The sequence below is a fragment of the Erythrolamprus reginae genome, chromosome 1 (assembly GCF_031021105.1).
Source record: "Erythrolamprus reginae isolate rEryReg1 chromosome 1, rEryReg1.hap1, whole genome shotgun sequence".
Lineage (NCBI taxonomy): Eukaryota > Metazoa > Chordata > Lepidosauria > Squamata > Dipsadidae > Erythrolamprus > Erythrolamprus reginae.
The window spans coordinates 254,893,965-254,909,870 of NC_091950.1; the positions used below are offsets into that span (position 1 = coordinate 254,893,965).

At 39.4% G+C, this 15,906-nt stretch overlaps 2 protein-coding genes across 3 annotated transcripts in view; one reads left to right on the forward strand and one right to left on the reverse strand.

Annotated features, from left to right (window-relative positions):
• Nucleotides 1–329, reverse strand: part of DDX1 (DEAD-box helicase 1) — a 34,607-nt gene extending 34,278 nt beyond the window's left edge. Inside the window, exon 1 of one of the 2 annotated variants that reach the window (XR_011557379.1) lies at nucleotides 199–317. Coding sequence is in view for 1 of the 2 variants with exons in the window: in XM_070732858.1 (XP_070588959.1) it covers nucleotides 199–214 (16 nt within the window). In the remaining variant the exon portion in view is untranslated. Of the gene's footprint in view, nucleotides 1–198 lie in introns of both variants that reach the window. The other variant, XM_070732858.1, reaches the window with a different exon arrangement.
• Nucleotides 330–1,273: 944 nt separating this feature from the next.
• NBAS (NBAS subunit of NRZ tethering complex) overlaps nucleotides 1,274–15,906 on the forward strand; it is a 194,249-nt gene continuing 179,616 nt past the window's right edge. Inside the window, exons 1-9 of the mRNA XM_070732857.1 lie at nucleotides 1,274–1,481; nucleotides 4,056–4,110; nucleotides 5,081–5,114; nucleotides 6,711–6,788; nucleotides 7,797–7,844; nucleotides 10,099–10,142; nucleotides 12,575–12,708; nucleotides 14,346–14,479; nucleotides 14,564–14,662. Coding sequence (XP_070588958.1) covers nucleotides 1,338–1,481; nucleotides 4,056–4,110; nucleotides 5,081–5,114; nucleotides 6,711–6,788; nucleotides 7,797–7,844; nucleotides 10,099–10,142; nucleotides 12,575–12,708; nucleotides 14,346–14,479; nucleotides 14,564–14,662 — 770 coding nt within the window. The 5' untranslated portion in view covers nucleotides 1,274–1,337. The remainder of the gene's footprint in view (nucleotides 1,482–4,055; nucleotides 4,111–5,080; nucleotides 5,115–6,710; nucleotides 6,789–7,796; nucleotides 7,845–10,098; nucleotides 10,143–12,574; nucleotides 12,709–14,345; nucleotides 14,480–14,563; nucleotides 14,663–15,906) is intronic.

Genomic DNA, 15,906 nt, shown 5'->3' on the forward strand with positions numbered 1-15,906 from the left:
CTAAATGAACCGTCGTACGTCGAGGACCACCTGTACTGGCACCGCTGCAGCATTGGCCGAAACTCGGCTGTAGGTAAAATCTGCACACAAACCCTCTGTGTGCCAAAAGCGCGCACTTAACGGTACCCAGAATCCAAGTTTTATGCCGTTGCGCTTTTCTCCGCCTCTATCCTAGACGGCTTAGCAGGAGCCACGTACCTGAAAACGCCGCCATGCTTCCCCTCTCCCCGACAACCGGGCCCGACAATCCGTCAAGCCTCCTGGCTCTCGACCTTACGGCGCCTGCGCATTTGAAAGTCCTCTTCCTTTAATTCGTCGGTCGGAACAGCATCCGTTCGCTTAAGGTTCCGGAGATTGCAATAGGCTGGGTCGCGGATGCGCTGCAGAATTAATTATTAAACCGCAACGTTTAGTGGTTGTCAGGTCAGCGTTGCGCAACAATCCGAACAAAGCTAAACTTTTGCTGCAATCAGTTGCTAATTCGAATTTCGGTAGCTCCAGTTTTGTAGTTATATGGGAAGGATGAAGGTAGCAGCCTAATGCTCTCCAGATGGGTTCGGAATTCCTATGATACCGAGACGGAACTATTTGGCAGTTGCCATACAAACACATCTGGAAGACTGAACAGGCACATTTAACAATCCGTCTTCTAATATTAATATTATATATTGATTCAGTATGTGTATGCCAGCTCTGCCAGCTGAAGCAAGGCTATCCCTTTTTAATTGGTTTTTCAAATATTAAAATACGGACGAAGAAGAAAAAAAACCAATCTTATATTTTATATTTCCCAATATCACTCCTTTTCTAATGAACTCATAACATGAGCAATACAAGATAGAATAAGATAACACAAAAGCTCTGCTATACTATCATATTTATTGTTGGATTCTTGAAGATCAAAAGAAATCAAGTTAGTGTATCCTATTCTAAAGCGAATAAAATACATAACACGGATTTAGAATTGCATGTTATATTTCATACACTTGCCTTGAGTGTGGATTCAGTGGTATTTATTTAATTCAGTGGACTTCATTTCAGGCTGGGAGGGGGGACATTGTGTAGGGTTTCACTGTTAAAAGTGTAATCCCAATTCCCATATTCATACAACACCTAAAATTTAGTCACCAAACCACAGATTATACTGAACCAGGGCTAGGATCTTGATGCCTTTCTGATCCACTAGAATCCGCGATCATTTGTGCTCGTGGATAGAAAATTCCCAAGATCGCAGCCCGGAACAGTTCTAGACCGAGAAATGTATAAAGCGTTAAGCGTCTTCGCTAGCCTGGTTTGTCCGCTACAGGCTGCCGTAGCGGAGCCGGCTGGGTACAGTCATGGCTGTAGTCCGGGGGAGAGAGGGGAAAAGCAGCAGCAGCAGTAAGATGAAAGAGTCGGAGGTGGAAGAGGAGGGTGGAGAGGAGAATATCCTTTACGACTTGCTGATCAACACCGAGTGGCCGCCGGAATTTGAGGTGCAGGTGAGTCTTTTCCGCCGTTGCCTCGTAGGCATTACTCGCTTGCTGGGCGGTGAGAGCTAGTAGAGTACCCGCCACGTAGGAAGGGAGAGGTCGGGTCGTGAGAAGCGACCTAGTGTCATTGACTTTTTTAAAAAAAGTGCTGCCGCTTGTTGATGCCCGAATCTTGACTCTTGTGGCCCGGGGAAACTTGCAAAATCCACGTTTTGCAAAAAACCGTTCGGGTCACCCGTTCTGATGGTAGAATAAGCCACCTTCTGTCCTTATAGAGCATGCCAATCAAAAGTCTTTGAATGAAGACTTTTGATCATGTCAATCAAAAGTCTTTCAATGAAGAATCATTGTAGCATGGCAGACCTGTCAGTGGATTAGTTATATTCTGTTGGTGTCATACCAAAAAAAACCTTGAAAAATCTGCAGGTTGACAACATTTCCATCAGTCAATTTGCAAAAGGCTAATAATGTTTTTGGATCCACACTTCAACTATGCCAATGCATTACAACATTCTAGGTTCTTAGGAAGAACTTAAGGGCAGCTGTGACTTCGTATTCTGAGGAACAGTTGAAAAATAACATATTTATTACATTTATATGCCTCTCAGCTGCCAGCAGTTCCTGGTGGTTCATTAGAACAAATAACCACACAAAGTAATAACCTATCTTTAAAGAGATGGCAAAGTGAGCTAGCTTTTGGAAAAGCTAGATAGTTGCTTAGATGGGAGACCATCAGGGCTGTAGGCTAGAAGTTGGGGGGAAAATCCTCTGGAAAACACTATCTATATAGAACTATAAATAACATTAAAACAAAGTCTATGTGGTCACCACAAAGTTTTTATTTAGAGCAGTAAAGTTATAATGTAATTTATGATTAACCTTATAAGGTTTGTATATGCGGTAAGTGGAGTAGACACAGTCCTAGAAGTGCATTGAATCATGCAGGTGTGGACAGTAGGATAACTTTTGCTTCCAAAGTGATTAAAATAATATTAGACATTAGGTAGGTAGCTATGTGGCAGAAGGAAAGAGATATTTATGTTACTGGCTGAAGAGCATATTCTTTTTGTTGAAGCTTAGTGGATTTTGGATTTTTAAAATATTTCTGACAGACTGTCAAGTTTCCCTTCCGAAATGTTGTCCAGATATAGTTCTACAAGGAACATAAAGTATTGTCCCCTGTAGAGGGATAATAATTTATTCTCAGTTTGTGGCACTATTAAAATTATAATTGTTTGCTATGAGTCTGCATCTGATTTCTCATCAAATGGAAGTCCTTTTTTTGTCCATTCCTTCTCTTTGAACTATACATCATTGCAGGGTATCATTGTTACTGGTTATTAGCTAGAGATTCTCTATTGCTTTATACAGTATTTTCAGTTATTCCGTCTTCATCAAAATTTGTGATGTTAACTGATAATTTTCTGATTAGTGACATTTATAGAATCTTTCTCTCCTGGATCACAACTTTTTACAAGAAAAATGTGAAGCAAGTGCTTTGAGCAATGGAGTTTAATCAGCCTCTTAATTGATATTTATTAATCATTTAAAAAATGTTTTTTGCTTGATTAAGGTAACTTACAGCATCTGTCCAATGACTCTTGCTAACTGAAGAACTGAATACTCTTTTATTTATTTTTTGTTACACTGAAGATTCCCTGTTTTCCCCAAAATAAGACATTTGATTTGATTGGATTGGATTGGATTTGTATGCCGCCCCTCTCCGTAGACTCTGGGCGGCTAACAACAGTAGTAAACAGCATATGACAATCCAATATAAACAGTTAAAAGCCCCTATTGTAAAACCAACATACATACAGACATACCATGCATAAAATTGTAAAGGCCTAGGGGGAAAGACTATCTCAATTCCCCCATGCCTGGCAGCAGAGGTGGGTTTTAAGAAGCTTACGAAAGGCAAGGAGGGTGGGAGCAATTCTAATCTCTGGGGGGAGTTGGTTCCAGAGGGTCAGGGCCGCCACAGAGAAGGCTCTTCCCTTGGGCCCCGCCAAGCGACATTGTTTAGTTGACGGGACCCGGAGAAGACCCACTCTGTGGGACCTAACTGGTCGCTGGGATTTGTGCAGCAGAAGGCGGTCCCTGAGATAGTCTGGTCCGGTGCCATGAAGAGCTTTATAGGTCATCCCCTGATAATAATCCCAATTGGGTTTATTAAGCGCTTGGCCTTATTGAAAAATGTAAGACAGGGTCTTATTTTCAGGGAAACATGGTAGCTAATTTATACCATTAGAATTGCTTTTGTAATTTCCACTTAGTGACTGTAATAGTATGTTTCTTATAGAAGAATATTCCCAAGAAAGAAATCCTTAATAGATAAAAAAGGGACCAATTTCATGTATAGATTAACTTGCAGCATTGAATTGTTTTGTGTCTTTTTATCTGGCTCTAGAGTTGAAGTAGTTCCTGAACATATTTCTTTCACAATTCTTTGAAAGATCTTAGTAGTAATTTGGAGTAGCATTTTAAAGAGTTGCTTATCCCAACAGATAATTTACAGTCTGCAACATCTTAACAGCATTGCAAATAAACGACTTACTGAAAACTATCTTTTTGGTTTTACAGCCAAGGGGCAACCAGAAGCATTATGCATCATTTATCATCACAAGGGTGATTATGGGTAAATATCCATAGCTTCATTATTCAGTAGATTTTATTTGGCTAAAATTAATATAATGTGAACTAATTAATTAAAATAATGGATATGGCTGCCCATTTTGTAGCTGAAACTCTAAACTGCATAAAAAGATTTACAAATTATTCACTAAAGTTATTAACTTGTTATCTGATATTCTTATACTGCTTATAGAGCCTAGTGTAGTAGGAATTGCATAGTATTTACAGATGACTGCCTGCTTAACAATCGTTGAAAGTTACAATGGTGCTGAAAAAGTAACTTTGTAATCAGCCCTAGCATTGGAATATCTCTGTGTTCACGTTATCAACATCTGGGCACTTCACAACCAGTAAGCATTTATGACTGTTGCGCTATTCCCATGATCATGTGATCACAGTTTCTGTGCTTTGCAATCAGCTTCTGACAAGCAGAGTTAGTGAAGAAGCCTGCAGTAAAACAGAAAGTTATGATCAAGTGGACCTCACTTAATCACTGCAGGCAACTTGCTTACTGACTAAATGGGAAGTAACATCATAAATCCATTGTGGCCTATTGGCATTAATTTATTCATTTTGAAGATGTAGCATAGGCTTCTCAGGATCTTTTCCCTATATTTGGATGTATTTCTCTGAAGGTACAAATATACCTGGTTAGTTGTTTCTTGATTATGTTAAATAAGTATACAACATAATGTTAAGGGTAAAAACTATTGCCACAAACTAATGTGGCATTAGCAACCTTTTTGTCCTACCTTCAGATACCAAGATATGAGTAGTGAATAAGAATGATAAGGATATGAGAATAATGGGGGGGGAAATCATGTTATTGTTTACCCCAAATACAGAAGTTTTGGAGACATTTTTTGGGGGGGAGGGGAATAAACTGGAGATCTTATTGAGAAGTCAATTACAGAAAATAGCATCTTCTATTGGACTTGCTTTCTTTCGAAGATAATTTTGTTCTCCTCTTTTAGGCCCTGCCTTATTTCTGCACCACTTTTGGAGCAGGTAAGCCATTGTTAAACACAGCTGATTAAAGTTCTGTCTTAAGCTACTCTCTCAAAGCGTGTGGCATTTTAAAAGTGTTATTTTATCTCTCATAATATAATTTGGAAGATGTTACAATCTTTGGTTTTGAAATGGTAATTTTTTATTCAGTAAGATTTATCTTCTAAAAGGCAATTTTATTTTTTCAGGATATTGAATGTAAATTGTGTGTATGTTGTGTGCACTGTGCCTATGTGTATGTATATAATATACTGTAAACACACACATGCACACATAGTTCTTGAGAGCTTATTTGTTTGTTTGTTTGTTTATTGATTGATTGATTGATTGATTGGATTTATATGCCGCCCCTCTCTGAGGACATGGGTGGCTTACAATAAGTGGCTAAATCCAATTAATTAAAACTAGATAAACTAATTCAAAATCCCCAATTATGCTAAAAACAATTGTACACATCCAGACATCACCCATACATAACATTCGTCGGCCAGGGGGCCAAGATTTAATCACCCCAAGCCTGGTGACATAAATGAGTCTTAAGACTCTTGTGGAAGGTGAGGAGGGTGGTGGCAGTGCAAATCTCTGGGGGGAGCTGATTCCACAGAGAAGACTCTTCCCCTAAGCCCCACCTAGCGACATTGTCTTGTTGACGGGACCTGGAGAAGGCCAACTCTGTGGGACCGAAACAGTTGCTGGGACTTATACGGTAGAAGGCGGTCCTGCAAGTAATCTGGCCTGATGCCATGTAGGGCTTTAAAGGTCATTACCCACACTTTGAATTGTGTCCGCGGAGTGCTGGAGAAACATGGGCATGTCTAGAAAGGCCCATGACTACTCGCGCGGCTGCAAATACCTCTTGACAGCTTGTTCCTCTTCTGCGTTTTTTTACACTTTGCTTTTGATCTTATTAATACTGTAGTGATTTATATCCTGCTTGCAAGAATATAAGTCTTTGTCTTATACCCATGATGGTGAACCTATAACACTCAAAACCATGTCACTGGGCATGCACACTGTCACCCATTACTCTTCTGGGTGACTGGCGCAGATGCACACGTGACGATCAGCTGGTCTTTATGTGTGCAGTAGTGCTGGAAATCGGAAGAGATGGTCTTCCTTTTTTCAGTGTGAGCATGCATGCCAGCCAGCTGATCAGCATGTGAGCATGTGTGACAGTAGCTGGAAGACTTGTTGGCCGGCGTGCATGTGCGTGCTGGAAACCAGAACTTTATTTTCTGGCCCATGTATCTACTCTGGGCAACTATTCTTCCTGGTCATGGCCCAGACAAGCACATGCACGTTTACTGTCTGATAACAATGGCTTTAACAAGTGTAATATTAAATATCAACAAAACGTGGATAAAAATAAGAAAACAAAAAGCAATGATGGTAATTCAGCTATTTTTAATATTTCAGATATTGAGTTCTGTATTTAATAGAGCTATGTGAAAGGGGAGGAATTTGTAAACATTTCTTTGGGGAGGAATTTGTAAACATTCCTACTTCATGCAGTTCATCTGCTGTTTTCTAACAATTGTCATGTAATTAAAATTCATAACCTTTATTGCTCTGACATAAACCTATTTCTGCTTCCAGTAGTGCAACATTATCTCTCCCTATTGGATTTGTCCGCTTGGTCAGTAAACAGATGAATTGGCATCTAGAACTTTCAAGGTTGGTAGCAAGATTCCTTTTTATTTGAAAGTGGGACTTTACAATAACTAACTTTAGACTTTTTGCATTCAGACTAAATGCTTAAATATGGAATATGCAACCAGATAATTTTAATTTAATTAATTTGCTGTAAGATAACAGCCAGTGCAGAAATTGACATCCAGAGTTCAATATATCACTTTGAAATGAGACCGGAAATTTGAAGTATTTTTGTGTGAGTCCAGATTTGATAAAGACAATAGGGAATTTGAATTTGTGAATGGTGGCAAAGAGATGGATAAGAATCTTGGTTTTTGTTTATGCAGAAAGTTGTTTTTAAGCCATGGTTTTAGCCTTCAGTTTTTGCTCCCCAAATCCTGCTGTTGGCTGCTTATATTTCTTTGCAGTTTCTGATTTGGGAGAAGTGTTTGAAAGGGATCTATTTTGGGAGTGGAAATGAATTTTTTGTTGTATGACAGCCATAGGATTTCTCATCTTACCTGGCTCTCAGTTTTTATTATATGGAATACAGAGATAGTATTAGATCCAGCTTTAATCAGATTTACACTTGAATTAACAACGGCTAATCCAAATCCTACTATTTCCATTGTTGAACGCTTGATTAAATCCAGAACCAACCCATCTTATATATTTACTAGAGATACGGTATATTCTCAGGGTAGTTTCATGTTCATGTTCGAGTCTGCGGAGAGGGGCGCCATACAAATCTAATAAATAATAATAATAATAATGTTCTTCAGGGTAGTTTCATATACTTCCTGAAACATCATATTCACCTCAATTTACTAGCATGTCTACAATTTAACCTTTGAATATATTGTTAATAATATCAGAGGTAATTTGTTTACTCAAAAATAGAGAGAAAGAATTTTGAATGCTGTAAAATATTGAGACTACTGTACTTCACATTTGTCATGTATTTAAGACTCAACTATATAAAATGATTCCTGACATGTCTTGGAAGCAGTAATCACCTATGATTTTCATTCAAGCTTTCTATTTTTGTAGCAATGGAAAACTGTTAGCAGTTGTTCAAGATCAGACTATAGAAATAAGGTAAGTGAAGAATAGCACAATTGTACACCTCAATTCAAATGAATTTTGTAGGGCTTATATACACATACAAATTGTCAAGCACAGGGAATTAGGCAGTTGGATATAGCAGATATACATATACACATACATAAATACATATATACTTTCTCTCTCATACACACACATTTACACACACACACACACACACACATACATATGAGAGAGAGAAAGAGAGATACTGCTTCACAGTGCTTTAAACCCTCTCTAAGCGGTTTAGAGTCAGTCTATTAGCTCCAACAATCTGGGTCCTCATTTTACTGACCTTGGAAGGATGGAAGCTGAGTCAACCTTGAGTAGGTCAGGATTGAACTGCTGATAGTCAGCAGAATTAGCCTGCAATACTACATTCTAACTACTGCACCACCACTGCATTGTAAATTTACTGTATGCTAAAGTTCTCTACAAGAATCTGAACTACTCAAAAGAAGCTGTGATTTGCATTCCCTATCTTGTAAGACAATTGATCCAAAAATGTTACAAACCCTCTCTTGCTGCCAGATTTTATAGATATCAGATGGGAAAACTTAGATAAAAATTACTTTAAGCAACTGAATTTATAACTACCTTTTGTAGCTTCTGAAGCCACCCTTGATTGTACCATTAAAATGTGTGTGTGTGTACTCAACTTTGTAAAGAACTGATAAAGAGATAGAGGAAGGCCAGGATAGATCTATTTCAAGCTTTTTAGCTCTGGCCATCTAGCCATACCCTCATAGGATTCAAGCCTGGGTTAAAGGTTCTAATCACTAGGCCACAGTTTCTACTCATTTTTATCAGTTGAGCCAGGGGAGCAGTGAGTTCCCTCCCATACTTGGATCTGCCGGGTGGCTTGACAGAAAAACATTTAAATTTCCCCTGGCTCAACTGATAAAACAGAACCTGTACAGCATATAAATATATATATTGAGCCGGGGTGACGCAGCAGGTAGTGTGCTGCAGGCCACTGAAGCTGACTGTAGATCTGTAGGTCAGCGGTTCAGATCTTATCACCAGCTCAAGGTTGACTCAGCCTTCCATCCTTTCGAGGTGGGTAAAATGAGGACCCAGATTGTGGGGGCAATATGCTGGCTCTGCTAAAAATTGCTATTGCTAACATGTTGTAAGCCGCCCTGAGTCTAAGGAGAAGGGTGGCATAAAAATCAACCAACCAACCAACCAACCAACCAACCAACCAACCAACCAACCAACCAACCAACCAGTCAATTAAATAAATAAACAAATAAACATACACACACACACACATATATTCTTAACACAAGCTTTCTGCCATTTAAAGTAAAAAATGCACAAAAGCTAAAATGTAAAATTTAAATATGCTTATTTTTATAAACATTTTGCTGAGTGATCTTCAAACCACCCAAATCCCAGTTGTCGCATCTGAGTGATGCAATTTCACCCATCATTCCATTCTTTATATAGCACGTGGCCATCAAAATATAGCCTAACATAAACTAACTTCCAAACCTTTCCATGATCATATGATGGCTATTCGCAACCTTTTCTTCTTACTTCCCAAGAAAGTCAATGGAGAAGCCAGCAAGGAAGGTCACAAATGACTAAAATAAGTCTTCCCTAGCCACCACCACATCCTCCAGTTCTTCTGTGCTTGTGATAGCCAGCAGTGCATCCCCACACAACCCTGTGCATCTTACCTGATCTGTGTCTCTGTCACCTGCTTAAGAACCCTTCACCACTCCATTCCCCATATTCCCTTGCATCCTTTCCCCACCTGACAAAACCACTTACCTGCGTGTGGGCTGGGACTTGCAATTTCCTTCTGGTTTCCCACTGATTTTTGTTGTGGGAGGCTGGCAGGAAGTTTCTTCTCTTCATAACTGAGGGATGCAGTGCGTAGTAATGGACATTCCAGTTCCAATTGTCTTTGTAAGTCAAGGACTGTCATTATAAGAGAGGGTAATTGAGAGCCTTCTTTTCCTTTTGTTAAACAGAGCTTCAAGTGACATATCAGGAGATGTGAATTATGGAAAGTGGGTCACTATTTTAAATTCAATAGTGAAATACATTAGTTTAAAATGATGCTTAATTTTCACTTCCACTTACTTTGAAATCTTTTTAAAGGACCTACCTCCTTTTACAATGTACAATTTTCAAAGTGACATTCAAAGATTGGTGTAATCTTAACCCTTGAAAAAATAGTGTAGACAACAACCAAGACATCTGACAAGAGTCAAAACATGCATTTTGAATGTTGCAGGTCTGCCAAGGATGAATTTGGATCTGTCATTGGGAAATGTCAAGGTAAGTAATTTTTCACTTTTGAGTAAATTACAACTTATCCAGAAAATATTACAAAACAATGCAGTTCTAACCAAAAAGTTCCAGTTTGATTTTTAGCTACTGTATTCTATTTTCTCTTTGTTGCTTTATGTTTCTCCTTTTGTACAAAGAGGTGATTAATGTTTTGGCTCCACTGAGCTTGCCATGGCTTGATTTCCCCTTCTGTTTAGTGTTCCTTTCCACAAGGGTCTAGGACCGTGATGGCGAACCTTTGGCATGCATACCACAAGTGGCACAAGTAGCCATATTGGTTGGCACGCCAGCTGAGGTCTGGCATGCTTGCACGCACCGGCCAGCTGATTTTCAAGCCTTTGGGACCCACTGGGAGTTGGGAAACAACCTGTTTTCAGCCTCCAGGAGGGGAGAAGGCCCATTTTCGCCATCCACAGTCTCCTAGAAAGGCTCTAAAGTGAAAAACGGGTGTGCCATTGCGTGCCAGAAGCAAGGAGTCACTCATGCATGCACAATAGGGGCGCATGGAATTATGGGAGTGGACACGTGCACCCCCCGCTTTTGGAACACGAACCCCCCAAAAATTTGCCATGACTGGTCTAGGAAAATTCACCATTGCCAATTTGTCACAGTCAACTCACCACGGCCAACTCGATATGGCCAAGTCTCCGGAAGGCAAGAGTTATAGTAATATCAAAGAAATGGTAGAATAGAATCATTAAAGAAAGGATGCCAAAGGAGGGAGAAAAGGAAATCTGAATGACAAAAATTAAAATAATATTTTTATAATAAAAAATATTTTTATTTTTAATTATTTTAAATAATTAAGTTTAATTCTCCTGTGGGGAATTGTCTCTTGGTGAATTGGCTGTGCTGAAGTGGCTGTGGCAAGATGACGGTGGTTAGTGGGTTGTGGTTCAAAGCTACATTGGTTCAGTGAAATAGTGAATCACTTGGCGAAGGAGTGAATTGTTACTCCGATGTGGTTATTCCTTGGAAGGGTAGAGGACTTATATCATTTAAGGGTGTTCGTTTACATTTTATAGCTGAGTTATTCTTCAAACAGAAGTTTGAACTTATTCTTCAAACAGGGTGTCTAAAACAGGAGGCTTAGCACAATTCCTAAAAATAAGCCAACCTGGTCCTAGTTCAGTGATAGTGAACCTTTTTTGGTTTACTTGCTAAAAGGGGTGTGTGGGGGTATGCTAGCATACCCCCCACGCTGCCTCCTGCACTTGCGCACTGGCCTTTTTTAAGCCTGGTGCTCATTGTGCTGTTTTTTGCACTTCGGGGCCTCAGGAAGCTTCCCGGAACCCTCTGGAGTGCAAAAAACAGCACAATGGCAAACCGGAAGTGGGTTTTTCCAAACTGCTGGTTTGTCTTTTGGGGGATTTTTTTTTTGTCTCTGGGGCTTCAGGAAAGCTTCCCTGAAGCATCCGGAAGACGAAACAGCCTTTCCCAAGGTTGAAAATCAGCTGGCCAGAGGATGCATGCATGCTGGAGCTAAAACATGGCAAAGTCTTGCATCCCCTCCAATATGCATCCACAGGTGGCACACATGCCATAGGTTTGCCATCACAGTCCTACTTAGTCTAAGGTTTTGCCAAAGTTCACATAATTAGATCTGGTCCTTCCTTTGATGAGAGAAGCACTTCCTGGATAATATGAACAAGACATAGCAAGTCAAAAGCTCAATGTGGCTGTTCCATGGTCCACCCAAGGTCTTCCTGGCAGGATATCTGGGCATCAATCATGCCAAATCATTGAATGGTTGCTTGATGCTTTTGTACTATGAGATCAGAGTAATTGTTTGTTTGTTGAGAAACCTACATTTACCTACATGCTATTTTTAGGATTTTATCTCTGATTTTGAGGCATACAGACCCAAAGAAATAGAAGAGACACAGATTGTATGAGCCCTGAAACAAGGGAAGCCCAAATCAACAGGCAGAACATGCAATTGCTCTAAAGAAAGTAATCAATCAATCAATTAATCAATCAATCAACCGCACCCCTTAAAACATTTATGGATGTAAAATAGGCAGATGAAATAATACTGTCTCTTCTTTTTTTAAAAAAATCCCATAGATTTCAGAATGATTGTGGAGATGTTCTTATATAAGTGCATGCCTGGATTTTTTCCTCCTTTCCCATAACTTTCAAGGGCTTTCATTATCATTCAGTGCTCTCAGTCTGGGATTGTGATTCATGAGGCTACTTCCACTCCATGGTTCACAGATGATCAAAACAACATTATACTGTCCTTCAATGAAGAGAAGCTATAAAACAAAGTGCAGTTATTTTTAGAATGGCTTTGTCATAGGGAACACTGGAACATGCATCTGCTATACAACTGTTTCAAAGTTGTAGTTTGGAAAAAAAGATGTATTTACTTTTTGCTAACCACTTGTGATACGGATTTGATCTTCCTTTCCATGTAGTCCCCAAAGATCCGAATCCCCAATGGAGATGTGTGGCGTGGAGTCATGATTGCACTTTGCTTGCCTATGGTGAAAGCACAGGAACTGTTCGAGTATTTGATTTGGTCGGCAGTGAACTCTTCCTCATCCAACCGGTATTTAATTTACAGGTCCAATGACTGTGCAATGTAGCCACCATAGCCGTTGCAATTTTTAACGTCTTAAGTTGAGAACTTACATTGTTATATGCTTTATTCTTCATTTTGGTGGAGTAGCAGTTTTGTGCATGTGTTGGTAAACCTGCATTCTTTGCGAGATACTTGAACAAGTGTATTTAATTTTATTTATGTCAAAAAGGCTGCTGAAATTGGCCTAAAATTGTTGCTGGTCTCTAAAATAATACTTCTAAACAAAACATTATTAGCATCAATATTTTCATACTGGAAGAGAGGCATATGTCTGTCTGTCTTAACTTATTAGTTTGTAAGTAACTCAAGGTGGTGAACGTACCTACTCCTCATTTCTCCTCTCATTTTTCCCACAAGGCGTCTGAGGTAAATTAGGCTGAGAGAGAGTGACTGACCAAATATTACTGGGTTGCCTTTCATGCCTAACATGGAACTAGAATTCAGTCTCCTGGCTTCTAGACCAACATCTTAATCACCATACTGTTCTGCCGGGCTCTCTGATAGGAGCCTCCCAAAAATTCAAGGGTACAAATTTCAGACACACACACGTTTGAAAATTCAAAACAATGTTCTTTATCACAAAATTCAAAATAAACAAAGCACTCTTTTTGTATTGCAAAGAGCACTCTTCCCAAAACAACCGGGTAGTCTATACAATTTCCCTTAAGCAGTCATTAAGTACTTAGCTAGAAGCTGTGAAGAAACTTCACACCCCTTCTTTTTCCAACGAAGTGAGACACACCCACACACACACGTTGCTCTGCTTTGGTTTCAAAGGCGTGAAAAAGCAACAAAGTCCAGCAACACAAGGTTCATGACGAACTCCGATCAGATATTCTTCCACAACGGCCAAACCCACATGCTGCTATTTATAGCAGCAGCCCTAATTACTGGAGCCCCACCCTCACTTATTTCCTGTAATATGTTCTTACTTGGTCTCTTCTACGCATAATTCTGCGCTTGCGTGGGTCCAAAACGTCATCATCTGAATCAAAGGAAGATAAGGGAGATTGACTGCCTGGGCTGTGTGCCAAGCCCTCCTCTCCCACCTTCTTCTTCGTCCGAGGAAACTAAACTCTGAACTGATTCTGTCGGCAGTAACACAGGCCTGTGACATGTTGAATTTTCCCCTGCATCCACCTCCCCATTCCCTGGGGCAGGAGCTGGGCCAGAGCCAACCACAACACATACCATACTGGGTTTTTCTGGATCAGAAATCTCAAATTGCCAAAATATAATTTTAGACAATCATAAATATGCTAACTAGACTTTTCTAATAAGCCTGTTATCAAATGCTGAAAAACACAGGAAGAGATGGACTTTTTTGGGGAAAAATCTAATTGAAAGAATTTGCACTTCTGTATTCTTTATTAAGGTAATAATATATGTTAATAATAATACATGATGTAATTTTTCATAGTAAGAGTGAGCAATGCATGTTCTCTATAAAACATTAGGGTTACTTTTAATAATACACTATTGAGAGATTTAATTTCTGGGATTCTTTTTTAAAGTTGGATTTCAATTAGAATTTTTTTTTTAGTGTTTTAACTTCTTGGCTAAAAAAAAAATCACCCTGGTTTTTTAATCTTTATTTTAAATAGGATACTAGTTTCCCAGGGGACTTGACTTATGCCATTGCAGGATTGATCTTCCTGGAGTACAAAGCCAGTGCTCAGTGGTCAGCTGAATTGTTAGTCATCAATTATCGTGGTGAGCTGAAAAGCTACCTGGTGAGGTAAATGCAATATGATACGTCTACCAATAATTTATTGGAAATCCTATTCCATGAAATAAGGCCTTATATCTTGTCTTGATCTAGTGTTGGGACAAATCAGAGCTACCAAGAGAGCCATGTTTTCAACTTTAGCAAGCATTATATTAATGGAATAACTGGAGTAATTTATCATCCTGCACATCGGTAAGATTGGATAATTTAAATAACTGTTTTAATGAAGTAGCTGGGGGCTTGAAATCATTTAGTTTGTCACACACCCCTCCTGAAATGTTTGATTGCAGTGAGGTAATTAATAACAGCAAGCACTGGCACTTAGCAAACATTAATAGTAATGTTTCATTTAGATTGGGGAGGTCAATAGTCTGTTGCTATGATAATCCTAAATACTCTGGGATCTTCAGGAACTATTGCATCAATGCAAGAGGATTTAGATAAAATTTAGTGAATGTCAGACATGAGCGGCAAGGTGGCCAAGTGGTGAAGATACTTACCTCCCACTTGGAAGGTTGGGAGTTCAATCCTAGGTAGCGGTAGATTTTTTTTTCAGGATGCAAAGAGAAAAATATCTGCTGCAAACTCGACGTGGAGTCAGGAAGATCATTAGGCCAGTAAATGCGAAGCTCCATTCAGCTCTTCCAACTCTACCTCAAATTAAGAGATTAGATAGCCGTAAAAAGGGAGTTTTTTAATGTAAGTCAGGCATGTGCAACCATTACAACATTAATAGTAATGTTTCATTTAGATTGGGGAGGTCAATAGTCTGTTGCTATGATAATCCTAAATACTATGGGATCTTCAGGAACCGTCACATGATCAAAATTCACACCGTCACATGATCAAAATTCAGATATGTTGCAACTGGTTCATATTTATGATAGTTGCAATATCCTGGAGCCATGTGACCACCTGTTTTCAACCTTCTGACGAGCAAAGTCAATGAGGAAGCCAGATTCACTTAACAACTGTAGTGATTCATTTAACAACTGTTGCGACAAAGGTTATAAAATGGAGCAAAATTCACTTAAATATTTTGCTTAGCAACGAAAATTTTGGGTTCAATTGAGATCGTAATTTGAGGTCTACCGTATTTTGGAGTACAAGACACATCGAAGTATAAGTTTTGGGGCTGTCATTATGTTTCAAGTACAGTGGTAACTCTACCTAAGAAAGCCTCTACGTAAGAACTTTTCTAGATAAGAACCGGGTGTTCAGGATTTTTTTGCCTCTTCTTAAGAACCATTTTGTACTTAAGAACTAGAGCCTGGAAAAACTTCCCAGGAAATTTGAGAGCGGCACGAAGGCCCAGCCAGTTTCCTGCCATTCCTCCTGGGTTTCTCTCTCCAGCGCAGTGTATGGGAGGCAGCATCGCGCCGGGTGAATAGGAGGAGCACGTGCCTCCCAGAGTCCTTCTTTTTTTTCTCTTTTAA